The sequence below is a fragment of the Bufo gargarizans genome, chromosome 2 (assembly GCF_014858855.1).
Source record: "Bufo gargarizans isolate SCDJY-AF-19 chromosome 2, ASM1485885v1, whole genome shotgun sequence".
NCBI lineage: Eukaryota > Metazoa > Chordata > Amphibia > Anura > Bufonidae > Bufo > Bufo gargarizans.
In genome coordinates this window covers 138,900,575-138,928,402 of record NC_058081.1, presented here as the reverse complement: position 1 = coordinate 138,928,402, position 27,828 = coordinate 138,900,575, and the positions used below count along the sequence as shown (strand labels likewise).

The following is a 27,828-nucleotide window of genomic DNA, read 5'->3' as shown; positions in this document are numbered from 1 at the left end:
GGATCACGGACGCGGATGACAATCTTGTGTGCATCCATGATTTTTCACGGACCCATTGACTTGAATGGGTCCGTGAACCGTTGGCCGTGAAAAAAATAGGACAGGTCATATTTTTTTCACGGCCAGGAAACACGGATCACGGATGCGGCTGCCAAACGGTGCATTTTCCGATTTTTCCACGGACCCATTGAAAGTCAATGGGTCCGCGAAAAAAAACGGAAAACGGCACAACGGCCACGGATGCACACAACGGTCGTGTGCATGAGGCCTTATACAGATTTCTGGGAAACTAATATATGTCCCCTATTAGGGTACGGCCACATGTTCAGGTTTTTTTTATTCAGTTTTGGAAGCCAAAGCCAGTGGACATGTCACCACTAAAGCCAGTTGGCTTCAGTAGAGTAGGTGATCATGCCCATGCCAGGGTGAGTAAACAAGCCATGGACCATAAGATGGACATACGAGAGCGCACACAGGACCGAAGTAGTTGGGAGCAGGTAAGTATGATTCCATAGCAGAAACAGACTGCAGACTTCCATGAAAGGTCATTCATTCCCCGACAACCCTTTTAATACTGTCTCTACTGATTTTTGCTTCCAGAATTGCATCTAGAAACCTGAACTTGTGGCTATACCCATAGGCTTCCTTCGCACATATTTAGCTGTGGATTTTTTTTGGGGGCTTGAAAAAAAAAATACATTCAGTTTCATGTGTGTTTGTTTTGCTGGGGACAAGGAAGAGTACCGTTTGCTTCCAACCACATTACTAACCTGTGGTCCTAGTGATCCAGGCTGTCAGAGTTTAAGGCTGGGTTCACACTTGAGCGTTGCGCAAACGCGCGTTTTACGCACGTTTTTGACGCACATTTTTATGCGCGTTTTTGTAATAGTAAACGCGCGTTTGACGCGCGTTGTGTGATTCACTACAGTGTCCTATGGCCACAAACGCCCCAAAAGTCGCTCATGTACTTTTTGGAGCAGTCGGGCGTTTTACAGCGCGATCGTACGCGCTGTAAAACGCCCAAGTGTGAACCATTCCCATAGGGAATCATTGGTTTCTCCTTGTTGAGCGTTTTACAGCGCGTAGGAACGCGCTGTAAAACGCTCAGGTGTGAACCCAGCCTAAGTGGCTGGACTATTCAGTGGATGAACTCTCCCAGGGTTATGTTGCCGGTGGAGAGTGCTCGCACATGTTGAGATGCTTCCACCATGTGACTAGATCTCCTGTCCATCTCTGCTGAAAAATGTTTTTTTGTTTGGTAGACTTCTTACTTTTTACTAGCGTCGAGACGAGTAAAAAATAGACTTCCATGGTAAATACCTTATTAAAGGACTCCATCATCTTAATTGTCCTATATAAATGTATATTTAGAAACAAACAGGTCATTGATATTTCACAATCTTCATGATTACGTCTAGTTAATAAATTTGGATCTTTACTTTTCTTGCTGGACAATTCCCATGTAGTCAGTGCTGCTAGAAATTTGTAACTTTTGGGGTTTTTCTACTAATGAGTGTGAAAGATATTATTGTCTGACAACATAAGGCCCCATGCACACTGCCGTGTTTCACAGCCGTGTGCGGGCCGTGGAACCGCGGCCTGGATCCCTCCTGAGAGCAGGAGCGCACGGCGTCACTGGTTGCTATGACGCCGTGCGCTCCCTGCTGCCGGCACAGTACAGTAATACACTGGTATAGATCATACCAGTGTATTACTGTATTGCAGCAGGGAGCGCACGGCGTCATAGCAACCAGTGACGCCGTGCGCTCCTGCTCTCAGGAGGGATCCAGGCCGCGGTTCCACGGCCCGCACACGGCTGTGAAACACGGCAGTGTGCATGGGGCCTAAGACGGATAGCCAGTCTATAGTTCTTTGTCCACCCTTGCGTAGACTTAGAATTTGGTGAAGACCCTGTCTCCCTTTCATTTGTTAGAATTGAGACTATGATTAAAGCTGGCTATACACATTACCGCAATGTTGGTCCAGTCCGCCAATTTCAGCATCACAGACTGACCATCTGATGTGTATGGAGCCCTCCAGACTTCCCCTTATGGCAGATATCTGAAGAAAGAAGAATGAAGCTGTTGTATTTTAGTGGCTTTTGTTCTCAGGGGAGATAAGTCACTGCTGGAGGTGTCTGGTAGTGGCTTTCTCCCCATTCAGGACACATACATGCTTGGCAGAGGTGGTAGGGTAGGCAGGTCAGGCGTACGAGTGTTTGGCCTGCCTGAGTCATGCCTCAATCCAAATACTTCTGATTGTCTTCAGTTTAAAATATGATACACTACATTTATCAGGGCATAAATTCAGACTTACTGGTGTCTTTGAATAGGCTGTTACTCACTAAAGCCTAGGAGGAACTACTACCCCTGGACCCCATAGCTATGCCACCGACATGTTTGTCTGTTTAAACACTTGTTTAATGTCAATTTGCCCCTGAACACCCGAAGCAAGCGCCCGCTGTCGGGTGATTGCGTCTTTTATGCAGCACTATAAATCAGCATTTTTTCAGCAGCACCTCTGCTCATGTAAGCATGGGACGGGGTAAAGCCTAAGAGAACTGCAGGGGGACAAATGATCGTATTAAAGATCATTCATCCATATGCTAATGATATTGCCACATGTAAACAGCGCTGATCGACATTATGTATCACTGATCTGTGTTCGTTAATGGGCAGAAATCTTACTATCTTCCAGCAGCGCAGCTCCCTAAAGACTTGAGGTTAAGGATAAAAGATGCATGTTATCATGCTTATTATTCTCAGAATATTTCATTTTCATAATTTCATTTTTGAATGAATGATTTTGATAATAAGCCTATATTAGGTAATTATTAATTGTATCAGACCCAGTAATGAGGAAAAAAAAGCCCACATGAACATTGTATAGAAGTAAATTCATATAGATCATCACTATCAGATGGGGGGGGGGGGGGGTCCCACACCTGGCACCCCCACCAGTCGGTTGTTTTGGGCAGCCGTGGAGCCAGAAACGATACAATGGACGGAGCAGAAGCAGACGGCTCCATACATTGTGTGGTGCCGGGGAATTGAAGCTCACTTCCTATGGATGCAGAGGGTACAGAGCCTTCTCCTTCCCCTACATGCACTTTACTCTTCCGACGCCACTGCTGAACAAATAATCTGGGTGCCAGGTGTCAGACCCCCACCAATCTGATAATGATGCTCTATCCCAAGGATAGGTCCTCAATATATGTAGCCCAAGCAACCCCTTAAGATATTAACAAAAATAAAGATTTGGTTCTTTTTTTTTTTTTTCTTTTTTTTTATACATGGGGGATGAATGGTTATCTTGAATGATATAAAACTATCATGGGGATATTATTCATAGAACCATTTAAGGGGTGTCTCATGTCAGCATCTGGATCTGAATAATTTAATATATGCGTGTAATAATTTTTTTTGTATAACCACAGATCTATTTGATAAATTATATCTTTATAGCGCCACCTGCTGTTTTTGTTCTTTTCTTTATTTATCCATCCACCTTACTGAGGTGGTGGCATATTTTCTGTTACAAGCTGTGGCTGTAACCGATAAAGAGCTACAGCCGAAAGGATATGTCCCCTGATAAGCTGCATGCTCCCTGGGCTGTCAACCTAAAGAGAATCTGGTAGAACAATTGGAGCTGTGAATCGGGAGATTGCTGGATCCATGTGAGGTACAGGGCTGGTTCTAGTGAGATTGATGTTAAAAAAAAAAATGAAAAATTGGACAATCATGATACGACCCCTTTAAAAGGAACCTGTCACCGGGATTTTGTGCATAGAGCTGAGGACATGGGTTGCTAGATCGCCGCTAGCACATCCACAATACCCAGTCCCCATAGCTCTGTGTGATTTTTATTGTAAAAAAATAAATAAAAATCCTCTCAGGGACAGGACTCATCTCGGGTTAATTTGCATATGTATCAAATCTGTTTTTTTTTACACAATAAAAGCACACAGAGCTATGGGGACTGGGTATTGCAGATGTGCTAGTGGCCATCTAGAAAGCCCATGTCCTCAGCTCTATACACAAAATCCAGGTGACAGGTTCCCTTTAATCTTGTTGAAGAGCCACCGGATTGTGTTGTGTAGGACATCAGAGACACCCCCACCTCTACAAGGCTACAGGGCAGCTATAAAGTAATTGAACTGAAGAGGAACTGCAAGTATTGCCTAAGAAACTCTAGATGGTAGATAGCTTTGTGTGAGCGTTTTATTTGTTTATGGGGCTTGATAGTCCCAGGCTGGCAGGGAGGCCGTTGGGTTGTTGACAGGTTGCTGGTTAGCTGCAGTCAGTGCGGTTATTGAGTTCTCAGAATGGATCCTGCCTGGAAGGGTTTTACCTGGGAGGGGTAGGCCAAGTTCTAACACGTTTCTTTGGCTGAACAATCATTTCCTTGACTGTGCAATAACTTCCAATATAAGGGTAGAAGAGATTACCGACCTGTTCCCAGTCAACTGGGAAGTGCTATAAAGATGTACTTGTTTAGTACATGATTCCTTTTCTGCTCAAGTGCTCCATCATCTACACCACTGGTGATTACTAGTAAAGGGGTTGTCTGAGATTTGAAAATAAAAGGTCTGGTTATTTTTCTATTGTAGCTCAACCCCTTTGACTTAAATGAGGTCATTTCAGATAATACCTGTGGACGGGAGCTGTTTCTAGGGGAAAAAAAATCTCTTAGGATAGGTTCACATGTGGCTTCCCTTGCAGCATACATGACTATTTTGTCCAGTAAAACCAAATGGTAACCCGACAGACCCCATTATAGTCAATGGTGTCCGTTTGCTGCCATCTCTTATGTGTCGGATCCAGCATTTCCGTTATTTTCCTTCTTCTGGCCCTATAACGAAGCAGAAAGATGGAAATGATTAGCACCAATGTGAGCAAGTCCAGCTGAATGATGATAAAGATATGTTCAATGGGGGTCTGACCATTGGGGCTCCAAACCAATCATGAGAACGGAGGTACCCGAGTCTCCTGTGTGACTTCCACTACACTTACTTCTGGTTGGACTGATGGAGATATCTGAGAACTGTGCCCAGTAGTCCCATAGAAGGAGAATTGAGTTGGTCACACATGTGCATTACTGCTCCCTTCAAAAAGGGAACTTGGGGAACTCCGTTCTTGTGATCACTGGGGGTTCCAGCATTCGGACCCCCAGTAATCATCATAGGTGATAAATGTTGTTCATGGGCCAACCCCTTTAAATATGTTGGAAGTGCTAGATCACGTAGAGTACCTGTAACTTTGTAGCTAAAGATTTGTTCAAAAGTGCTATTAGGGTATATTGACCTCATAAAGAAGGAGGGTCCACACTCCCCCACCCAGAGCTGGAACAGAGTCAAGATGTCCATGTATGACCATTCATCTGAATGACTGAAGTAGCTTCTGAACCCTCACATGGCACAAACAGCCATCCGCCAAGGCAGCTGTTGATTTTGGGGGTCATCTGTAATGAAGCAACCTAATGGACTTTTCATCATATTAAATACAGCTATGCAGCAAATTTTGTCTGGTGTATGCTAGACCTGGCTGCTGATCATTGTCTGAAGCCTTCAGCCATACTGGCCATGACATTGAAGATTGTTGCCGTAAGTGCATATTTAGCCAGATCCATGGTTTCACCTGCATTGAGTTGCATGTGGTCAGTGACTCCATGTATATCTGTGGCAGTGTCTACCTTAATGTATAATGTGTAAGAATGTAAAGCAAAAGTAGCTCCTGTGGTTTTCCAGGACCTGTGCCCTTTTGCTTTGCATGTCTCTTAGGCAGATTTATTTGCAGTGGTGGACCTTGGAGTGCAGTATATAACTTACAAAGTGTGTCACGCAAGCATTTTAATGCTTTTTCCAGCCACATAAAAATAGCTTTGCTTTGAAGCGATAAAACCCTCTGTAATTTGCACTTCGAAATTGAGGAAACACTTGGGAACACTTCACATTAACTTATTTACTAAGTTGCTTCTGTTGTGGGAAAAATTGGACCGAAACGTCCCGTGTGACCCAGAGGAAAGGCCTACAAAATGTTATCCTTTTGACTGTTTGGTTGTACAGAGTGTCCAAAAATCCTGGGAATGTAACATTGCTTCATGTTGTCGTAGTTTAAGGAGGCAGGACAAGAAAGTCTCCCGAAAATATGCAGTACAGTCAAGTGATGGACACTTGATCAGTAACGTAGATATATGGTGGTGCAGGACACAAATCTGGAGAACTCTGGTCTTTTTTATTCTTAGATTTTTGAATTGTGCACAATTTTCTAGACTATTTTCATTGTCCAGAAGGAATGGACATTAGTATGTTGCTTCTAGAACAGAAAGCTGTTGCAGACACCTAAAGGGAAACAGCAATACAAGGATGAACATAACAAACATAGATATCATGTATGCGTGTCCAGAGACCGGAGGTCTGGTCCTGGGCAGAAGCTGAGCATACATTGTAAGCATGCTCAGTCCTGGGCAGCTGCTTCCCCGCATTAACAGAGTCTTAATACCCAGGAAATTGCTGTCTCCAGGGAGAAGGGGTTAATTTATATGGTTGCCTCAGATGTAGCACAGCCCGCTCTTCTTACTGCTGAAGAGTTGGGCTTGTTTTACACGCAGTCATTTTCCACTTTAATTTTTTATGCTATTTTTTTTTTTTTGAGCCAAGTACTAAAAATTGCATTTAGGGTACTTTCCCACTTGCGTTGTTTGTTTCCGGCAGGCAGTTCCGTTGCCTGAACTGCCTGCCTGATCAGGCAAACTGTATGCAAATGCATGTCATTTTTTCTGACTGATCAGGCATTTTTCTGACTGATCAGGATCCTGATCAGTCTGAAAAATGCCTGATCAGTCTGAAAAATGCATTGCAATACCGGATCCGTTTTTTTATTAATTTTTTTTCACATTTTTAAAGGTCTGCGCATGCGTAGACCGGAATACCAGATCAGTCAATGCGGCAATTTGAATGCCGGATCCATTACATTCCTATGGAAAAAAAACATTCAGGTGTTCAGTTTTTTTGGCGCCGGAGATAGGACACGGTTTTATCTTTTGTGGTGCAGAAGCACTGACCTGAAAGCCTGCGGAAGCGCTTCCGATCTATGCCTCCGCTCTGCAAAAGGTAGGACATGTCCTATCGTTTGCCATATTTTGCAGATCGTGAGTCCGCACAGCACCATGGAGTTCACACAGCTGGTGCCCATACATTGCGGGACGTTATTCGCGGTCCACAACACGGGCACAATGGACATCAGGTTGTGTGAATGAGCCCTTAGATAGTATTAGTGAGGATGCATTCACACGACCATATGTATTTAGCGATCTGCAAAAAATAAGGATGCCGTCCATTTGATATCCGTGTTGCATTAGTTTTTTTTTTTTTTTTCTGTGTTCGTTTCTCTGGAAAGTAAAAATACATTTAACATTGTAATCTCACCGTTTCTTATAACTGCTGTGTGCAGCTCTGGGAGAAGACTATAACGGCTCCCTTTATGCCTGGCCCTGATTTTATGGATTGTATTTGTATTGCACAGCTTGGAATTCCCTCGCTATAGATTTTTGGCACAGTGTTCATACTTGGGAGCCAAAAACACTTTGGTCTTAAGACCTTTTGCAAGTAAAAAGGGGGGGATTTGTGTAGCTGCTATAAATAGCAGAAATGCAGGCTAACAAGGGACCTGAAAGGTTAGGTCACTGCTCACGTCTAGGCCATTAGGGAACCTGTCACCATGAATAGGCAGTGTAATCTGCAGGCAGCGCGTTATAGAGCAGGAGGAGCTGAGCAGATTGATATGTAGCTTTATGGTTAAAATTTCTGTATAACTTACTAGGGGTTGTCCGGGACCACAGTCTTTTTACCTAACCTTAGTATTCACCGTTAAATGTATCTGTAAGGTCCCCCTGAAGGTTCCCAGTTTTTTTTTTTTCACTCCTCCGGGGCTCCTACGGGTCCCTGAAGCTGCGCTCGGTATTGTTTACCTTGCAGCGCTCCCTCTATGTCATTTCATGCCGCACTGCCTTATGGGTCCCGCAAGGCAGTGCGACTCTGTAGATTGACGTCTCAGTCCCAAACACTCCTTCTAATCAATATTCCTTTTCCTGTCATTCCCCCCCCTCGTCTGTAAGGACATGGGAGGCGTTCCTACAGCACTTGAATATGCATAATCCATGCGGCCGTATTGTGTAAATGCAGATGAGAGGTGCGCACTATGCTAAACAGCAGCGTTCCCTGCCTCCAAATCAACCTCCTTCAGCCCAGAATAACGCCCCTCTGTGCCCGGTAACATAACCGGCACAGAGGGGCATTTTCTAGCGATGCCAGTTCCATCCTACAAAACAGCCTCCTTGAGCGCTCCAGAACGCCAATCTGTGCCAGTGACGTCACCGGGCTCTTTGCTAAGCGGAAGACGAGGCTTGGCACACTAGTAAGGAGCCCGGCACTTCACCAGCTGAACAAAAAATAACACTTCCGGTCAGCAAATTCAGTCTAAGGAATGGGGGCATCAGAATAAAGAAATAAAGGTAGAACCCACATGTATGTAGGCTGTTAGTAAAAAGCAGCTTATTTACTAATAATCGCTGAACCTGGACAACCCCTTTAAATGTCTGCTCTTTCTATGCTGGAGTCATGTGGGGGGTCTTACTCAGTGATTCACAGCTAAAGCCTCATGCACATGACCGTATGTCATTTATGGTCTGCAAAATACGAATCACGTCCGTGTTGCATCCGTCTTTTTTGCGGCCCTATTGACTTCCAACGGCCCATGGTCCTCATTGTGTGACCAAGTATAGGACATGTTCTATCTTTTTGTAGAACGGACATACTGATGCGGAAAACGCACAAAGGGTTTGCTGGAATCTGTGATGGAACCTCCACTGCAGATGTGAATCCAGCAAAGATCAAGTGTTGCAATATTCTCATTCCGGGATTATTGGATTGATTAAAGGATTAAAAAAAAAAATCTTTTACAAAGTAAAGGTTGTGGCACAACTCTATCCCCTCCCCCATCTTCAATGCACATAAAAAAAGCCTACTTTAGGTGACCTACAATTTTAGGGAGTTTATAAATACAAGCACCCAATGAACATGTACACACTATGTATAACTGGAAAGGATCATGTGTTCTGACAAATGTCAACTAATTAACCATAAACCCATAAAGTATAGTAATCCAATAAAACTAGAGTACCTACATTCTGTAAATGCCAATGTGTACTTTTATATGTGTGGGCAATTTTATAGGTTAGATGACAATTAACCTGTCACCTGCTGATGGTAGTAGATGTAATTTTCCTGCCGATCCAGCATAGATGCTCCGGCTCTCTCCAACCAGGCTGCCAGCAATCGCCTGTCATGTCTGTGATCGCAACTAGGGATGAGCGAATTTCATATTTTGAAGTTCATGTGCGGTTTTGTGTTGTGGTATTCACTGAATTGCGTTATGGATTCCGTTACCACGGACCATAACACAATTCCATGACGGAATGCATAACGGAATGCCTTTAGAGGCATTCCGTTATTTATTCCATCATAATAGAAGTCTATGGGCTGCAAAACGGATCCGTCCCGTTTCAGTTATGCAGGAGAGGACTCCAGCATAACGTAAACCCAACGGATCCGTTACGCTGGCCATAGACTTCTAGTATAACGGAATGCCTCTAAATCGCGACCCGTGGTCATGTGCTGTACTTTTTTTATAGAACATTTGTTGCTCCCTTTTCTTTTTTCCCAAACACTCGGACAACCCCTTTATTTTAAGGGATGTGTGAAACTGATTGTATATACTTTTTGGGGGGATTTTCCATATACAAGAAGCTTTCCTTTTTTTCTTTTTACCGATACATCCATTTTGACAAATGATGGCTTCAGTGGATGCTCCGATGAGTTATGAGGATGGAGGAGCTTTCCAGAAATTTCCAGAACTCATTTATTTCTTTGTTTTGTTCCGACTGTCGATGTGAAGTTTCCCTTTTAGCAATGTTTCTGCACTGGCGATTTCCTTTCTCATATTTAATGAATGGAGAGTTAATCTGTTTCCAGTAAAGCCATAGGAAATCTTGGCTGATGTGTAATGACATGAGTAAATGAATGGCACAGAATGTGGGCAGCAGGTTGAAATAGTGATTTATTCACATGCTGGATAATGGCCCTGAAGGTTACAGAGTAACGCAGTATTATATGACAGTGGCACCAGTTGGCACAAGTGCAGCATCATACCAGGGCAATTGTATAAAGTGTAGGCTCTGCCCTGAAAAGGTGTAATGCAGTGCACCACAAACCGATGGCCGAAGAACACAAAAGTTGGCTTTACACTGAACGCTACTAGTGATATAATCAGATTTGCCTGAATCTCAGTGGACATATGACCTCAGCTGACCTGTGTGTATTATCTGTCCACTACATTCACGGCTATGGCCATTTGCTGAACTGTTGACTCCACTTATTTTGGCGATGCCCTTTAGATAGCAGCTTAATCTTTTGTGTAATCTAAGCTATGCAACTGGTTGACCCCAGCAGAGAAAATACATTGGGACCATTTTCCAGACGATTGATATTTACATTCTGCAGCTTTTTCCATCTCGCTCCAGGACTTCAAATGGCTTTCTAGTCAGACGGATCTGTAGATCCTTTGTTTTGCCAAAAGCGACATGCATCGTTAAATAAGGATTTCACCTCTGAGGAAAATACATGAGTAAATATCTGCGCTATCCTATTGTGTGACCTTTTTTACATTCTCTTCGGCAGTTCGTGAGATACAGTACTGTACAACAGTTTAGGAAGGTGTAGAAAAAATACTGCAAAGTAAGAATGCTTTCAAAAATGGAAGTGTTTACTCGTTTATTTTTATCAAGTACCAAAATGCAAAGTGAATAAGCAAAAGAGAAATCTAATCAAATCAGTATCTGGTGTGACCACCCTTTGCCTTTAAAACAGTATCAGTTCTTCCAAACATCCTTGCTGATGTGTTACCTTGTGTCTTGTTGTTGCTGTGTTCAGTCTTGTTATGGTGTATGACCTGTGACATGAATCTGTCTTCCACAACCTCACATTTGTAGCAGAGTTTGGCTGTTCCTTACCCAGTGTTACACCTCCTACACAGCTGTTTTAGGTAATGGTCTCTGCATATCTTCATATGAAAAGGGCAGTCACTCCAGTTATTGATTTAAATTTGATTTCTCTTTTGTTCATTCAATTTGCCTATTATTTATTGCCAACAATAAGCTATTAACACTTCTATTTTTAAAATCATTCTTTGCAGCATTTTTTCCACAGTTTTTGCTGCAGTTTCTCTCCCCCCCCCCCCCCCCCAAAAAAAAGGAGCTGGTAAAATAAATGTGTACTTAAAGGGGTTTTCAGGGAGTTCAATACTGATAACCTATCCTGAGGATAGTTCATCAATATCTGATTGGTGAGGGTCCAACTCCCGGCACCCCTGCTGATCAGCTGTTTGAAGAGGCCACGGCTCTCCCATAAGTGTGGCGGCCTCAGCCTAGGCCAGTGGTGGCGAACCTATGGCACAGGTGCCAGAGGCAGCACTCTGAGCCCTCTCTGTGGGCACCAGCACCCTGGAAAAAGTCTATGGTGTACAAGTATGCCTTAGACTTTCCCTGCCATTCATCAGCGCAGGGCAGTGTGCTGAATGTAGACAGGCCGTTGTAGCTAAACGATAAAGTAGATGGAAGATATATTTTATTGGTATTCGGGTTAAATTGCCGCGTTGGCTGTTTGCGATAAATAAGTGGGTTTTGGGTTGCAGTTTGGGCACTTGGTCTCTAAAAGGTTCTCCATCACTGGCCTAGGCTGTGAAGTCACATTCATAGGTCACATGGCCTGTTTGCAGTTCAGTCCCATTCAAATTCATTTGTTAAAGCGCCTCCTGATAATGCTCTGTGAAAAAGGATGGTACAAGCGCCGATCAAGTTCCTATATCGTCAATCAGTGCTCGTTATAGGCAGTTAATTTGCCCATGTAAAAGGAATATATAGTACTTCAAGGACTGCCACCTTTCTAAATGCAGCTAAAGTTGAGACATGTGTATGGAGTCCACCTGACTGTCCGCCAACAGCAGATATCGGGGGAAAGAGGGATTGAGCAGTTGTATTTCAGTGCTTTGTTACTGCCGGGGATAAACCACAACCATAAAGTCTGACAACAGCTTATTCCTTTAAGTTTAGGTAGAGTTGGTTGACGTCTTTAGTATTTGAGTGGCTTAAAGGGAAACTGACAGGCCTTCTGAGGATAATTAGCTCTTGTCAGGGACCGGAAAGATCAGAGATCCTGCGCATGCGTGGGATCTCCGAATGTCAGGGACAGGAAAATACCACCCAGCGAAGTGAATACTAATGAGATGGGCGTGTCTAAGGATCCAGCAGTTGGGGCGCGGGCTGGGCACAAATGCGCCACAAAGAACGCCCCTTGGGCAGAAAGGAGAGGTGATTATAAAGATGATTTTTCACGTTTAACAATGCGCACAGGGATAATACTTATATGAATTGGGAACTTATTATAAGACCTAGGGGGGCATATAAAGAGCTAATTATCCTCAGAAGGCCTGTCAGTGTCCCTTTAAGGGTATGGCCATACGTGCCAGTAGTAATATGGCAGAAAGCTGCCAGAATTACAAGTTGATACTTGAGCGTTAGTAATTATTGCATTTGTGGCATGTGTTTTTAGTATTTAATTTTTACAGCAATGGTTTTCAGTGTAAATGCATGTAGCAAACCCACAAAGAAACCACAAGGCACGGGTAGGGCATGCTGTGGTGTTTAAAAAATAGGCATATTTGCCATTCAGATGTATAAGAAAATGTAATGGCGACCTTGCTAGTTGCCTATGAGAGGAACGGCAGAATAGAACTTTTGGGGTAAGTGCTCCATATGATATAAAATGGCAGCAGATTGGATGTTCCTCCTCATTGGTTTCTGGAGACGTGCTGGGACTTCCTTCTTCATCTCTACATGCTCTACAGAGCAAAGCAAATGCACTTTGCTCCTATACCTTTATGTTGTGTATCCTAATCTTTCCAGCTGATGGTGCATGTGTTAATCAGTCTGAAAGTTAATTATTACAGACTGGGATCACTGCTGAGAGCCAGCATATCCAGAAACACCCAGCAGCCGCTCTCCAGGATATCTCCCACATCGTCTGTGGGTCAGCATCTTTATCTTCATGGCAAATCAGCATATTTTCAGTTATAGTTTTATATAGCAAGAAATTGTTTAATAAATCTACATATATACAGTATGTGTTTGTCTATACAGTATGTGTGTGTATGTTTTCTAAGTATACATGTGCATATGTGTTTTTCTGTGTAAATACAGTAGGTGTATATGTGTTTTTTTTTTCTATGTATATATGTGTGTATGTTTCTCTGTGTATATATTTTGTGTGTTGAAATAATACCATACAGCACCAACACTTTGACATGACGTTACTGAAATGATACTGCCATATTGTGCCTAACACTACTATGTAGTTCTTATATAATGGTACCACTAACTCCAGTTCTCCTGTCTGGTGATGCTAATTGTACAGGTTGTTGTAGGGAGACCTTAATGTGAATCATCTTGGGTTGAGGGTGGAAGCCAGAACCAATGTGAATTAGACCCTTTTACTCTTTAGATCGGGCATCCTCAAACTGCGGCCCTCCAGCTGTTGCAAAACTACAACTCCCAGCATGCCCGAACAGCCTACAGGTATCTGCTTACAGCAGGGCATTGTGGGAGTTGTAGTTTTACAACAGCTGGAGGGCCGCAGTTTGAGGATGCCTGCTCTAGATAGATAGCTGTATGTATGCACACCTGCAAATATATACATTATTAGAGTTCATATAACTCTTGTGTTTGGCCGAAAATTAGTGCAGTTCGAGGTGCCGAAAATAAAATGAAAAAGACACATTACTCTCCCCCTGTACATTGCGAAGTTCCAAGCAGGTTTTTGAAAGGGCACGCCAAATCGGTAAGGCAGTAAGGTTTTGTCCCTTGACGCCAGGACAGGAAAGGATTTTCACGGTTTGTAAATTACGTTTCGTTAAACTCTGTCGAGCATCAAAGGGTAACACATCTCTTTCAGAGAAAGCTGTGTCCCCGCGGGCTTGTAAATTTTCGAGATTGGCACTACAGTAAACTGCTGAGAATGAAGCTCTGCATGGGGCTGAACAATCGGAGTCTGGGAGGCTCAGCGGACTGTTACATATGGGGGATCAGTGGAACAAAGCTCGCTGAATACTTATAGAAGTGAAAGCCATCAGACTATCCCGGTTAATTGAGTAATGATTAGAACAATGGTCAAAAAAAAATCAACATTAAATGGATTTAAATCCCATTTTCCAGTCTCCCCAGTAAAAGACTACATTAATGGATTACTGTCCTCATTTTATTTGTATTTTTTTGCAACAATCTCCTTTCCAACCAAACACAAGGTTGGGTCTTCAGGCCTGCAGTCCCCGATCTCCCGGAGAAATGAGATCCCACTGTGGAGATGTCTACCAGCTATGGGGCGGCCTGACACTACTTCATTTTCTAGGGGGAGAATAGAATAAGAAGGAAAGGTTGAAGGTTCCCAGTTCTGTCTTTTGATTTGTGGTCATCACAACTTGTATGGTAAAAACGCTGGTATCGCAACTCTGCACTTCTTGTGCGGAACAACAGGGCTCAATTAGTAAAGACCAGCGCTTCACAGGTCAGTCTTAAACTAGTATCACACCGGGCGATCATGCAGGCGATTGTTGGGAGGGAAGCTTTCCTTCCCAGCAACCACCTGCTCGTAAGTGGAGGTGACTGCTGCTATTACATGCAGAAATCTCCTCCACAGTATGGGGAGGAGCCATTGCTTGCCCCTATGATAAATAGTTGTTCGCTGGCGGCAGATCATAATTACACAGTACAATCTGCTTTTTAAGCATGCTTAAAAATCTGGACTACCTGATGAATAATTGCTCGCCCATTGGGTAATCAGCGGCAGTATGCAGTCTTTCTGCATCTTCTCTGCACCAGAAACTGACATCTACTCCAGCTAGAAGCAGCACGGTGGCTCAGTGGTTAGCATTGGTGCCTTGCAGTGCTGGCGTCCTAGGTTCAAATCCAACCAAGGACAACATCTGCATGGAGTTTGCATGTTCTCCCCGTATTTGTGTGGGTTTTGCAAAACAAATACTGTTTGCTCCAAATTTAGCTACTTTTTACACCAAAAACCTGGACTAAAGACTGAAAACTGCCAGGAGGGATTTGATTGGTGAAGATGTCATCCTATAGTTCACGGGAAATCGGCCACAGGAAGAGGCTGAGTTAAGGTTTACACATTAGAGCAAGTAGTCAGACTTCAGGTTCAAAATGTATGGATGCAACTGAGTAAGGGTACTTTCACACTAGCGTTTTTCTTTTCCGGCATAGAGTTCCGTCCTAGGGACTCTATACCGGAAAATAACTGATCAGTTTTATCCCCATGCATTCTGAACGGGGAGCAATCCGTTCAAGATGCATCAGGATGTCTTCATTTCAGTCGTTTTGATTGAAAAGGCAAAAGATAAAACTGCAGCATGCTACGGTTTTATCTCCGGCGAAAAAAACTGCAGACTTGCCGGAATGCCGGATCCGGCATTTTTCCCCATAGGAATGTATTGGTGCCGGATCCGGCATTCAAAATACTGGAATGCCGGATCCGTCCTGCGCATGCGCAGACCGGTAAAGATGTGGGGAAAAAAAATACAAGACGGATCCGTCTGTCCGCATGACAAGCGGAGAGACAAATCCGTTCTTGCAATGCATTTATCAGACTGATCCGCATCCGGAAGCATCTCACAAATTCTTTCAGTCACATCCAAATCGGCGGACAGTTCCGACGACGGAACTGGCCGCCGGATCACACTGCCGCAAGTGTGAAAGTAGCCTTAGGGATATAAATATTATACTGCTATAAGTTAGTAATATAGGTAAAATAAAATGTGAAAAAATATGTAAAATAAATAAAATTTGAAAAACTCGAAGTGCTTCTTTCACACGGGCAAGATTTCCGCGCGGGTGCAATGCGTGATGTGAACGCATTGCACCTGCACTGAATCTGGACCCATTCATTTCTATGGGGCTGTGCACATGAGCGGTGATTTTCATGCATCCCTTGTGCGTTGTGTGAAAATCGCAGCATGTTCTATATTCAGCGTTTAGAAGTGAATGGGGCTGCGTGAAAATCGCAAACATCCACAAGCAAGTGCGGATGCGGTGCAATTTTCACACACGGTTGCTAGGAGATAATCGGGATGGGGACCCGATCATTATTATTTTCCCTTATAACATGGTCATAAGGGAAAATAATAGCATTCTGAATACAGAATGCTAAGTAAAATAGCGCTGGAGGGGTTAAAAAATTGTTTAACTCGCCTTAATCCACTTGCTCGCACAGCCCGGCTTCTCTTCTGTCTTCTTCTTTGCTGTGTACAGGAAAAGGACCTGTGGTGACGTCACTTCGGTCATCACATGATCCATCACATGATCCATCACCATGGTAAAAGATCATGTGACGGACCATGTGATGACCGGAGTGACGTCACCACAGGTCCTTTTCCTGTACACAGCAAAGAAGACGACAGAAGAGAAGCCGGGCTGTGCGAGCAAGTGGATTAAGGCGAGTTAAATTATTATTATTTTTTTAACCCCTCCAGCGCTATTGTACTATGCATTCTGTATTAAGAATGCTATTATTTTCCCTTATAACCATGTTATAAGGGAAAATAATACAATCTACACAACCCCGATCACAAACCCAAACTTCTGTGAAGAAGTTCGGGTTTGGGTTCCAAACATGCCGATTTTTCTCACGTGCGTGCAAAACGCATTACAATGTTTTGCATTTGCGCGGAAAAATCGTGCATGTTCCCGCAACTCACCCGCTCCTTTTCCCGCAACACCCGTGTGAAACCAGCCTAAATCTGTTCTGCTAAAAACCACTGTTTATTATTGCAGATGGTTTTACAAATTCTAAATAACCCTGTAAAATTCAAAGTTCTTTGGCCGGGGGGTGTTTTTATTATGAGGTACAATGGTCGCCCTGTGTTGCTCTTCCAGCGTTAACCACAACTGATGTTTGCTTTTTCTAATGAATCTGTATTCAGCACAAATGTGAAGCACACTTGTCCAACAGATGGGCCAGGGCTACGTTAAGACCTTGACACAATATGGCAGCGGCTCAATACACAATACACGCTGCCCAGATATGATGTCCTGTAGCATTTCCAAAATTCTCTTGAGAAGTGATATGTGTGTGTGGAGTCCGGTAAATAAATATTGTCTTGCATTCTGATAGTATCACGTATAATGGGTGAATAAGGCTACTTTAACACTAGCATTTTAGTTTTCCGGTTTTGAGTTCCATCATAGAGGCTCAATACCGGAAAAAAAAAACGCTTCAGTTTTGTCCCCATTCATTGTCAATGGGGACAAAACGTAACTGAACAGAACGGAATGCTTCAAAATGCAGTCTGTTCCGTTTAGTTGCGTTCCCAGACCGGAGAGCAAACTGCAACATGTTGTATTTTGATTTCCGTCCTGAGATGCGGAGCAAGACGGATCCGGCATGACCTCCAATGCAAGTCAATGGGGACGGATCTGTTTTCTTTGCCACAATCTGCCACTATAGAAAACGGATCCGTCTCCCATTGACTTTCAATGGAGTTCATAACGGATCCGTCTTGGCTATATTAAAGATAATATAACTGGATCCGTTCATAACTGATGCAGATGGTTCTATTATCAGTAACGGAAGAGTTTTTGCTGAACCCTGCCGGATCCAGCAAAACTGCTAGTGTGAAAGTAGACTTATTAAAGTGAGCTGTTCTCTATTGTACCCTGCAGGACTGTCCGATGTATTAATAATTATTGGAACATTCCCCGGTGTAAAGGAAGTGATTGTTATATCAATAATTATATAATCATTGACATAACTTCAAGGTGGTTGCACAAACTCTTACCCCACACCCTGCCCCCCTTTGGGGTCTGTTCAGGAAAAAACTGATGGTTTTGGATGCACGTTCAGTCAGTTTTTTCTGCAATTGCGTTCAGTGTTTCAGTTTTTTTCTGTGCGGGTGCAGTCGTTTTCTGATGCGTTTTTCACGCACGTAAAAAGAAACTGCTACATCTTCTACCAACCATCAGTGAAAAACGCATTGCATCCGGATGCCTTCCGTTTTTCACTGAAGCCACATTCACTTCTATGGAAAACGTGAAAAAAACACAGAATATAGAACATGCTGAGATTTTTCCTGAATGCAGAAATGATGCGTAAAAAACACATTAAAATGATTGGGTCAGGATACTATGCGTTTGCTTCACGCATCGCACCCTGACGGAAAACTCGCTCGTGTGAAACAGGTCTTATAGATTACCGCCCACATTTAAAAAAGATACAGAGGTCTTACAGAGGAATTGTAACCTCTCCGGACATGTTTTTTTTTGCAGCTACTTTCATTCCTCTTGTAATATCTTGTAAGCATTTGTTCTTATGACTTTATGGTGTGCCATTCCTTTCTAGAAGTTGTGAGAATTTTTAGCAGTTTACATTAATGGTCCAGATGGGTGTTACCAGTTGGGAGTGTGTCCCTGTACAGTCTGACACTATTCAATCAATGATGGCTGTGTCAGACTAGTCCAGGGACACACCTCCTTCTGGACCTTCATTGTAAACTACTAATAATTCATAACTTCTAGAAGGAATAATAAAGGAATGGCACAACACAGAGTCAAAAGTATAGATAATCGAGAATTTTTATTTCATGGGGAATGCAAGTAGTTACTAAAGCAGACATGTCAGGAGCGGTGACTGGTCCTGTTTAGCTGGCCATACACATTAAATGTATGTCGGCAGGATCAGCCAAACATCAAATTTATATTGGGGCCTCCTTACTCTCCCCTGATGGCAGATGAAGGATTGGGCATGTTGGATATCAACACGTATCCGATTCTTTAGTTTTTTTTAGGGAGAATGCCTCCACCAGAGTTGTCTGGCAGCAGCTTTCTCCCATGTTCAGCCAGGCATGCATGTGTGGGGAGGGTCCGAGAGATACTTGTCTGCCTGACAGTTATCTCATGTGCATGGCTGCCTTCACTTGGCTTTTGGGTGTTCGAATGAGATACATGGAAATTAGACCGTGAACCCAACTGGGGACAGGATCTGAATGGTGACAATCTCTTTACAGCTTTGTATAGGCATCGACAAATAATGTCCCCTTCTGATATGTTTTTCCCAGTTTTCAAAAATTTCCAAAAGCCACCACCACCATGGAGTACACCAGCAGTATTTTTTTAATGCTGAAAGCTACAAGTAACGTGAACTTCATTTCCTCTGACAAGTCACAACTGGAAAATGTCAAGGCTGTTCAGACAAGCTAATGAACACTAATCACAGAACGCTGTCTAATGTTGTGAAACACGGCATGAAAGATGACAAAGGTCAGGCTGCATTTGTGGATCACGCCTCACAGGAGGCCCGGACACTGAGGAGAACAATATCTTCTAAGCTTGCTCTTCATTACTCTTGTCAGCCCGGCACATTCATCTCCTAGTGAAGAGTATTCCAGTTTCTGCAGGTGGTTTAGTGTCCTTATAGTCCATCGTTTTATCGCCCCTGCCACGGCTTAGTAAAATTATTTAATTTACATATATTGTTTTAAAATAATACACAATAGAATTTGTTGGAGGAGGCTTGATATCTAAAGGTGACCATACAGATTATTCTAAAGTTGATCGAAACTGACAATTTCAATCAAAACGATCGCTGGTCGGGGGAAGCATGAAACGAATGTCTAGCCAACCCATGATAGACTGTCCGTGTCTGAAAGAAAAAGGGTAACATTTTCTATAGTCTACAAAAGAGCTTTCTTTGCATGTTCCCAGAAAGATCGTTCATCCTTCACCCAGTGCCTTTGGACATGTATGTTTGAACGACTGTGGCAGGCTAAAATGTTTATGACTGCGTTGGTGGAACAGCCGTTCACCAGACTATTGCCATTTAGTGGTTGTTCAACTATCAATCTATGTACGTGGCTACTTGAAGGTGACCTTTCCAGGCAATAGGTGTCCCAGAGTGTCTAGGTTTCTTCACATATACCCAGGACAGATTTACTAAGACTGGTGTTTCCTACGTGGCTCCAAATGTATTAAGAGGACCAGGCCTTTTATTAAATGAGGGGCTTTTCTGGTAATCTGTGCACCAGAAAATCTAATGTATGGAAGCTATGAGCGGAGTTAAAATTACGCCAGTCTCTGGCAATCAAATCGTCTGGCTGCGGCTAGCCCTTCCTCTTATGCTAAGCCTGTTCTCACCACTTTTGAGTGAATTTTTTTTTGCAAATGATGATTTTGTGTCACCCCTATCCCCTCATAGATTGTAAGCTCTTGCGAGCAGGGCCCTCATTCCCCTTGTTGTAATAATCGGCTTGTCTGTTGCTGTTTGTACATGAACCCCTGAATTGTAAGGCGCTGTGGAATATGTTGGCGCTATATAAAGATTATTATTATTCATATTATGGCATGAACTATAATTTGCTACTATTTTATGCCACAAAAGTATAGTAAATGATTGGTTCAATCTTCCCAAGTGTGTTCTTTAGAGAAGCTATGGGAACCATAAGGTTTTTCTAAGAATTTAGAATTGATGACCTATGTAATCAGTGTCTGGTCAGTGGGGGTCTGACACCCGGGACCCATACCCATCAGCTTTTTGAGAAGGCAGTGCAGCTTCTGTGAGCACCAGGGCCTTCTCTCTGTTCACCAAGCACAGCGCTGTACATTGTATAGCGGCTGTACTTGGTATTGCGCTCAGCCCCATTCACTTAAATAGGACTGAGCTGCGCCTAGGCCACGTGACTGATGAACGGGACGTCACTGGTCTAGGGAAAGCAGCGAGAAGGCCATGGCGTGCCTTCTCAAACAGCTGATCGGCGGAGGTCCCCCACTGATCAGATACTGATGACCTATCCTGAGGATAGGTCTTCAGTTATAAAGTCTTGGAAAAACCCCATTAATGCAGGGAATATAATTCCTAGTGATTTACAGGTCATCATATATATCCTTTGGACCCCTCATCCATCACATAGTTAATAAACTTTGTGAACTGTTCCAGAAGGTTTGTGTCTCTTGCTTTGGAGCAGAGCAGCAGTCCTGCTGTTCAACATATTGATATTGTGTTTCTGAGCCAAAGATCTGTATCTGGCAGCACATGGAGTATGTGCTATGAAGCTTGCCGTAGGAAACGAGAAGTTGGCTAGTTGCAGAGGGGAATAGTGATCACCTCATGGTTGTTAATGAACTGGAAAACTATTCAAAGGACACAGTTTATCCTGTGCCACTCGGTCCTGAATACCTCCCCACTGGGGATCAATTGATTGGAGCGGCGCATGTGTTGGTGAGGGAATGAATACCATGAATACTGACTCAGCTTCTCTTTTATTCACTTAATTTTCCAGCTGTGAAGGGTTTTTTTTCCCCTATTTTTTTTCCACTTTTTACAAAAACATTTCCCTTTTTTTTCTTCTTTTTTTTTTTTCTATAAATTGAATCTGAATCCCCTCATTCATGGCACCTACTTCTGAGTCTGTGTGGCTAACATGAGATGGATATAAACCATTTGTTTTCAGTGCAATGGTCTATAGTAGCATATATCGCTAAAAAAACACACCAGGAAAGGAAAGCCTTTAGATTGTCCTGTGCTATCCATTTGTCACATGCAATTTATGGTACTGCAGAGGTCTTTTGAGCTTCTGTAGACACCAGGGACCAGGTGTGAATGCTGCCTCTGATCTCCCTGTCCCTTTGCCTTTGTATTCATGATAACCATCTTACTTTTCCAGATGCATACAAACTGAAGCTGCTCATACACATTACATGAATATTGGCCAAACCCACAAATCTCAGGACTGGCTGGCCATCTAATGTATGGAGGCCTCCCTACTCTTGTCCGATGGCAGATGTGGGTGGAGAGGTAGAGTGGGCAGTTGGGGTTCAACATGTCCGATCTTTTTGCTCTGAGAGGAGAGAAGCCACTGCTAGAGGACTTTTGCAGCAGCTTACCCCACATTCCCTATGGAGAGCACCTGTGTATGTGTGGCAGGGGAGTTGGCCAAATGCAGCTATTAATGTCTATTGCCAGCCTAAGAACGCTATGAATGTGAAACTTTGAGGTTCTATGTTGGTAACGTCCGTGGCTATGGCCAATTATTTCTGTTCTTTGTCCTAATGTTCTTTAGAAGATGGCATCTTATTACATTTTACTATATACTTCACATAAAATTAATATCATATCCTATTTGTTTCTGCCTAATAAACTCATATGTTTTGTCCTGTTTGTAGGTTCTCCAGACAGGAAAGTAAAGAGGTTTGAGGAAGAAGGAGTCAGCCATTACACAACCCTACTGCTCAGTAAAGATGGCAGCACCCTATATGTAGGGGCCAGGGAAGCCCTATTCTCCCTCAGTAGTGCTAACTTTACCTCGCTGTCAATGGTAGGTGTTTCTGATTTTAATTTTAATAGTGGCCACCCACCTTATCACCAATGGTAATTTTTAATGATTTACTTTCTTATTTACATTTTGCAGTTAACGTGGAAAGCAGAAGACAGTAAAAAGAAGGAATGTACTTTCAAGGGAAAAGATGCCCAGGTATGTTCTCCTGTACATAAACTATTGTACTGCTTACTCAACGCAAAGACCTCCATTTTTATTGCTACTGATGATATTGCATCAGATATAGTTGCGACACATGTGGTGACTGTTAAAGAAGCCCATACAAGCTGTAACACTGCAGCTAATGTTGCTTATTTTACCACATATTGAGACATCTATGGGTGTAAAGTAACAGTAAGCAGAAGCATTGTGGCTGCAGGGTGACTGACTGCCGGTGGTTTGAGCTGGGTATGTGGCTATCTTCCAGTTGTCCAACCCGGCATCAAGGAAGCTTGAAACAATCTGGTGATCACCCAGGAGGCATATTGACAAGTCTCTTCTAGTTGATGTTTGCAGTCTCTAGTCTTGTTAAAGATCTGAAAGAGGGGCCAAGATATTTGTTTCCTGTGAATAAAATTGATAAGATCCCACAGTGATCCTGAAGCATGATCTGCCCAGGAGGCATTATAGTACATACCTGTGCTCCTGTGTCATGAGGTGCCACAATAAAAGAGGCTCACTTTTTCATTTTTTCCTCCTTGATTTTCCTCTACTTTCCAATGTTAAATAATACCCAAGACTAGGGATGAGCGAACTTTGTGTTTCAAGTTCGGCATACAAGGTTTGGGTTATCTAAGAATTCTGTTATGGAGTCTGCTACCACGGCCCATAACTTATAGTCCATGGTAACGGAATCCATAATGGAATTGTTAGATAACCCAAACCTTGTACGTCGAACTTGGAACACAACGTTCGCTCAACACTACACATAACTAATATATTTGAGATTGGAAATCTCCCATTTGCTTCAGGGGAACTAGCCATGAGCTGCAGCGTCTCGAAATATTTGTAGGTCTTCCATAAATATGGTGTAAAAAAATAAATGCAGAAGAGTGGCGTGACTGCATTGATAAATGTGTTCAGGTGGGTCCCAAAGAACCCTTTTTAAATCTAATCACAATAGTAAAAATGTCCCTTTAACTTAAAATTACTGGGGAGGCGATACCGCTTCTCATTGAAGAGGTCCAGCGGGCATATGGAGAATTCCTTACAGGCAGTGTTCCATGGGAAAAAGTATGTCAATTGGTTCTATTTCTTCTAGAGAAGACCTATCTCATATCAGCCATACCAGAGACTCCTCCAAAAGGAAGAGTTTCCCATGGGATAGTGATGCAGTATAGATATTTTATTTGTTCTGATTTCTTTTACGTAATAAATGAAAAAAGTAATCCGCACTTAAGACTATTAAGACACAGAATACATACCCATTGTCCAAAGTACAACCACACCCTTGTTACACGTATCCTCTACACAGAGTCGTATTTGCATGAGCACTGTGCTTGACCTCCTTCTTAAATACAAAATGGTAAACAGGAGCTAAAAGGTTTGTGTCCTGTGTTTGTAGAGATCTGCTTGGGTACAGCAAATACTGGTAAAATGGCCACATATTCCTGTATGGGAAAAGAGAATGGATGAAAAAAGATCTGCTGTGCTGCAAAACCGTGTTTTCCACCTCTAGATGTCCTGCATATGTGTCACCATAAATAGCTTCTGGTCCTCAAAGTTATTTAAATGTTAGCAAATTTCTACCAGGTCATCGAGCAGTGTCGCAAGTTTAGATCTGTGGGGTCCGTAAGTTCACACTTCTACCAGTTGCTGGGACTTGCCTATGTATAAAGTTATAGTCAAGTCTTCACCATGCATCTGGAGATTTTTGAGTTTAAAAAGTTGAACGGACAGGTGCCTAAAGTGTTAGGAACCCTTTGATTTGGCCTGTCATTGGAGGTCCCAGGTCCCAGCTCATGGGCATGACCGTTCCAGAGTGTATTGAAATTGGAGATACTTTTTAGAGATCAGAAAGTAATTTGGTGTGACCCCTATACTGCACTGTGATAGGTCTTTATTTCAGGTTCAGGTGCCTCATCTCTGTCAGGTCTTTTCTCTAGATCATGTTGGGCAAACTGGGATGGTTGAAGAACTACAAGTTGCAGTCAACTGGTGTAGAGCTTTACTTATTTACTAAGCAAAATGGATGTGGGATTTACAGTATCTTTTAATTATTTGAGGACTAAAGAGAGTCCATAGATAACTAATTTTGCTAATTGTGTAGTTTTTAACCTTGTAATAATCCTTATCCGGGGAGGGATTCAATTTTATAGTACAATACATTTACACTGATGCATCACCACGCATGAATCGCATGACTTCGATGGCATCAAGTATATCACCACATGGGGACATGTCTGTTCCCATTAATAATTGGGGTTATAAATGATGTCATTGAAGAGTGTGTATTTATCATTGTATAACATAATTATAAGGCATCACCTCTTGTGTAGGAGATTTAGGGGAGGTGTCCTTTATACCTATATAGATGTTCAATGCCATGCAGTGGTTGTCAGCCCTGGAAATTGAAAAAAAGCTCAATTTTGCAAAGTCAACCTGAGCTCCAAAAAAGTCACTACTGAAGAGGTAAAAAGACTGGAATGGACTCGAGCAGGACAGATCCCAGAAAATGTATGACCCTGGAAGCAGCTTATAAGTGATTAGAGTGTAGGTGTGCCTTTTCTGCCTCTCACTTGTGATGACGGTGGCTTCTGATGGAGACATGCAATGAGTTAATGATCAATAATGGGCAATATGAGCGGAAATAACCTGAATCTGATTTTCTTATTGTTTCAGAGAGATTGTCAGAACTATATTAAGATCCTCCTGCAGGTGAACAGCACACACCTCTACACCTGTGGAACGTACGCCTTCAGCCCCAACTGCACCTACATCGTAAGTGCACTTCTTTAACTATATTGGAAGCAGTCACACCCTGCCGGGGTTGGGCTAGGAATGACATGGATTATTCTTTTATAAGGAATATATGGCTGTTGTGGAAATATCACCAGAGGAATTTGTGCCCTAAAACAAATGAAAAGCAGTTTTATACTGTGTACATGAACACTGCAAATACATAGCATTTCTTTCATTTAGGGCGCCTTCACATCTCCAGCAAGATGATCCTGCTGTCAGCCAGACCAAAAACCATTGCCTGCAATGGTTATTGTATGGATGAAACCTGAAGGGTTAATAGTTGGCAGCTGAAGGGATCTGTGTTGGTCCCATGTCCATATGTGTCCCCATTGCTGAGAAAAATAATGTTTTAATATATGCAAATGAGCCTCTAGGAGCAATGGCAATGCCGCCATTGCTCCTAGTGGCTTATTTGCATATATTAAAACTTCATTTTTCTCAGCAATGCGGGCACATATGAACATGGGTCCAACACAGATGTCTTCAGCTGCCAAGCTCACATGTAACAGGTCAGCCATTTTCATAGGTACAAATCTGCTGACAGATGCCCTTTAATAAGGCCCCCAGGTTGTATAATCCTCATATATTAAGTGTATGGTTAGTCACATTCCAGGACTTTGTCTGGTCCCATGAATGAGGCATTATTATGTACTGTATGTAGGCCATAGGCTGAAACTGGTTCTGTGTATAGAGTCTGCCCACTGTTATTTCTGGTGGTGACTTCACTTGTATCGATGTCTGATACCAGCCAAGATGGCAATCCATGCCTGTGTCACCCATACTGACACCCTTCACACCTACATCTTATGCGACTACACCCACAACAAACCTAATTCAGCACGTCATTACTGGGAAGTGGCATCTAAGCAGTTACCGATCATCAGATTAAAGTAACAGAAGACGCATGGATCTCTAAAATACCTGAGGATTATTAACGATATCAATATTTATCCATATGCCAACTACTGCTGACTAAAGCATAGCTGGGATTGTCTCTGCACAGATGCATTGATGCACATGGGCATCCGTGCTAGCAGGGAATCAGTGTAAACAGGCACACGCAAACAAATCCTGCCTGCTTCATTGCCTCCCTCGCTGTGAAGGCAATTATAAAATCCCATGCCACTGACACACATCTGTACATCTGCTGCAGGAAGAGCTTAAGGTATGTGGAGCGCGAGGTCCGGTATATAAAAGTAGCACAAAATAAGAGCAGATGCCATGTATCTGGCGAGCAGCAAGGGTGCGATCACACGGCGCAGTCATAATACCGCGCGATCATTAACAATGCAGACCAACTAAACAGTGCGGACTTCATTATTTTAATTAGAACCCGCTGCGGCTGCGCAGTACTCGACACGACCGCATCGTATGGTCATACCATAAGGTTCCAGTTTATGGTTTTGGTTAAGGTTCTGAGTTTCTGATGGAAACCCGCTTTGCCATTCATGTGTCTGAGGATTATCCCAACACAGATTTGGAATCCGCATCAGGAAGTGACATGTCACCTCTTCATGCAGTTTCTGTATGGAAAACGCAGCAGTTCAGTCGCATGCGGAGTAGCACCATTGAATGGCGCTAAGCCACGTGGAGACCCACAGCAGTTGTTAGTGCAGATCTGCAGAAGGATGGTCAGTCTTTGATTTCTTCCCCAGATACTGTGATAGATTTTTACAGTGGAAAATTTGCCATGTGAACACACCCTTAAAGGGATTGTCCAGTTTGGACAATTTCTTGTTGTTAGAAGGTTCCCATAACGTTTTCTACTGATGGGACCCCAGTAATCGGCTTCAATCTGAGTGAACTGTGAGCAAGTGGTCAATTCTCCTGCAGCACCAAGGAAAAGGAAGCATTACCCAGAGCCCATTGAAGTCAATGGACTGTGCATGTAATGCATGAACATTTTGGGTCCTTCAGAGTGAGATACGGTCTTTAGAGCCTCTCTATTCCAGCCAAGTGATGAAGACCTGGAATGAAAGGCTTGGTTACAACCAAAGATCACTGTCTAGCGCTGCAGCTGTAAATGTGATCATAGTGCATCTCACAAGTTGCCACAACCGCAACCCCAGATTCGTAAAAATCCGACACTGCTGGAGCCATTCTGCGACCCCTTTCTGTTCAGTGGCTGCACCGTGAGTGTCACAGCTAAGATCCCCATGCAGCTTCAGCTTTAGGCCTCATTCACATGACTGTATTTTTGGTCCGCATCCGATCCGCATTTTCTGCTTATCGCACGCAGACCCATTCATCTTTATTGGGCATCCAAAAATTGCAGACGTGTGCTGTCCGCATCCTTATGGCTGTGCTGCAAATGATAGAACAAGTCCTATTCTTGTCCATTTGGGAACAAGAATAGGCATTTTGACAGTGGGGCACACAGAAAGTGCTG

General features: G+C 43.0%; 1 protein-coding gene across 2 annotated transcripts in view; it reads left to right on the top strand.

Annotated features, from left to right (window-relative positions):
- Nucleotides 1-27,828, top strand: part of SEMA4B (semaphorin 4B) — a 66,546-nt gene that overhangs the window by 23,739 nt on the left and 14,979 nt on the right. For both annotated transcript variants that reach the window (XM_044279505.1, XM_044279504.1), the window contains exons 2-4: nucleotides 22,327-22,478; nucleotides 22,572-22,634; nucleotides 25,320-25,418. In XM_044279505.1, coding sequence (XP_044135440.1) covers nucleotides 22,327-22,478; nucleotides 22,572-22,634; nucleotides 25,320-25,418 — 314 coding nt within the window. The remainder of the gene's footprint in view (nucleotides 1-22,326; nucleotides 22,479-22,571; nucleotides 22,635-25,319; nucleotides 25,419-27,828) is intronic.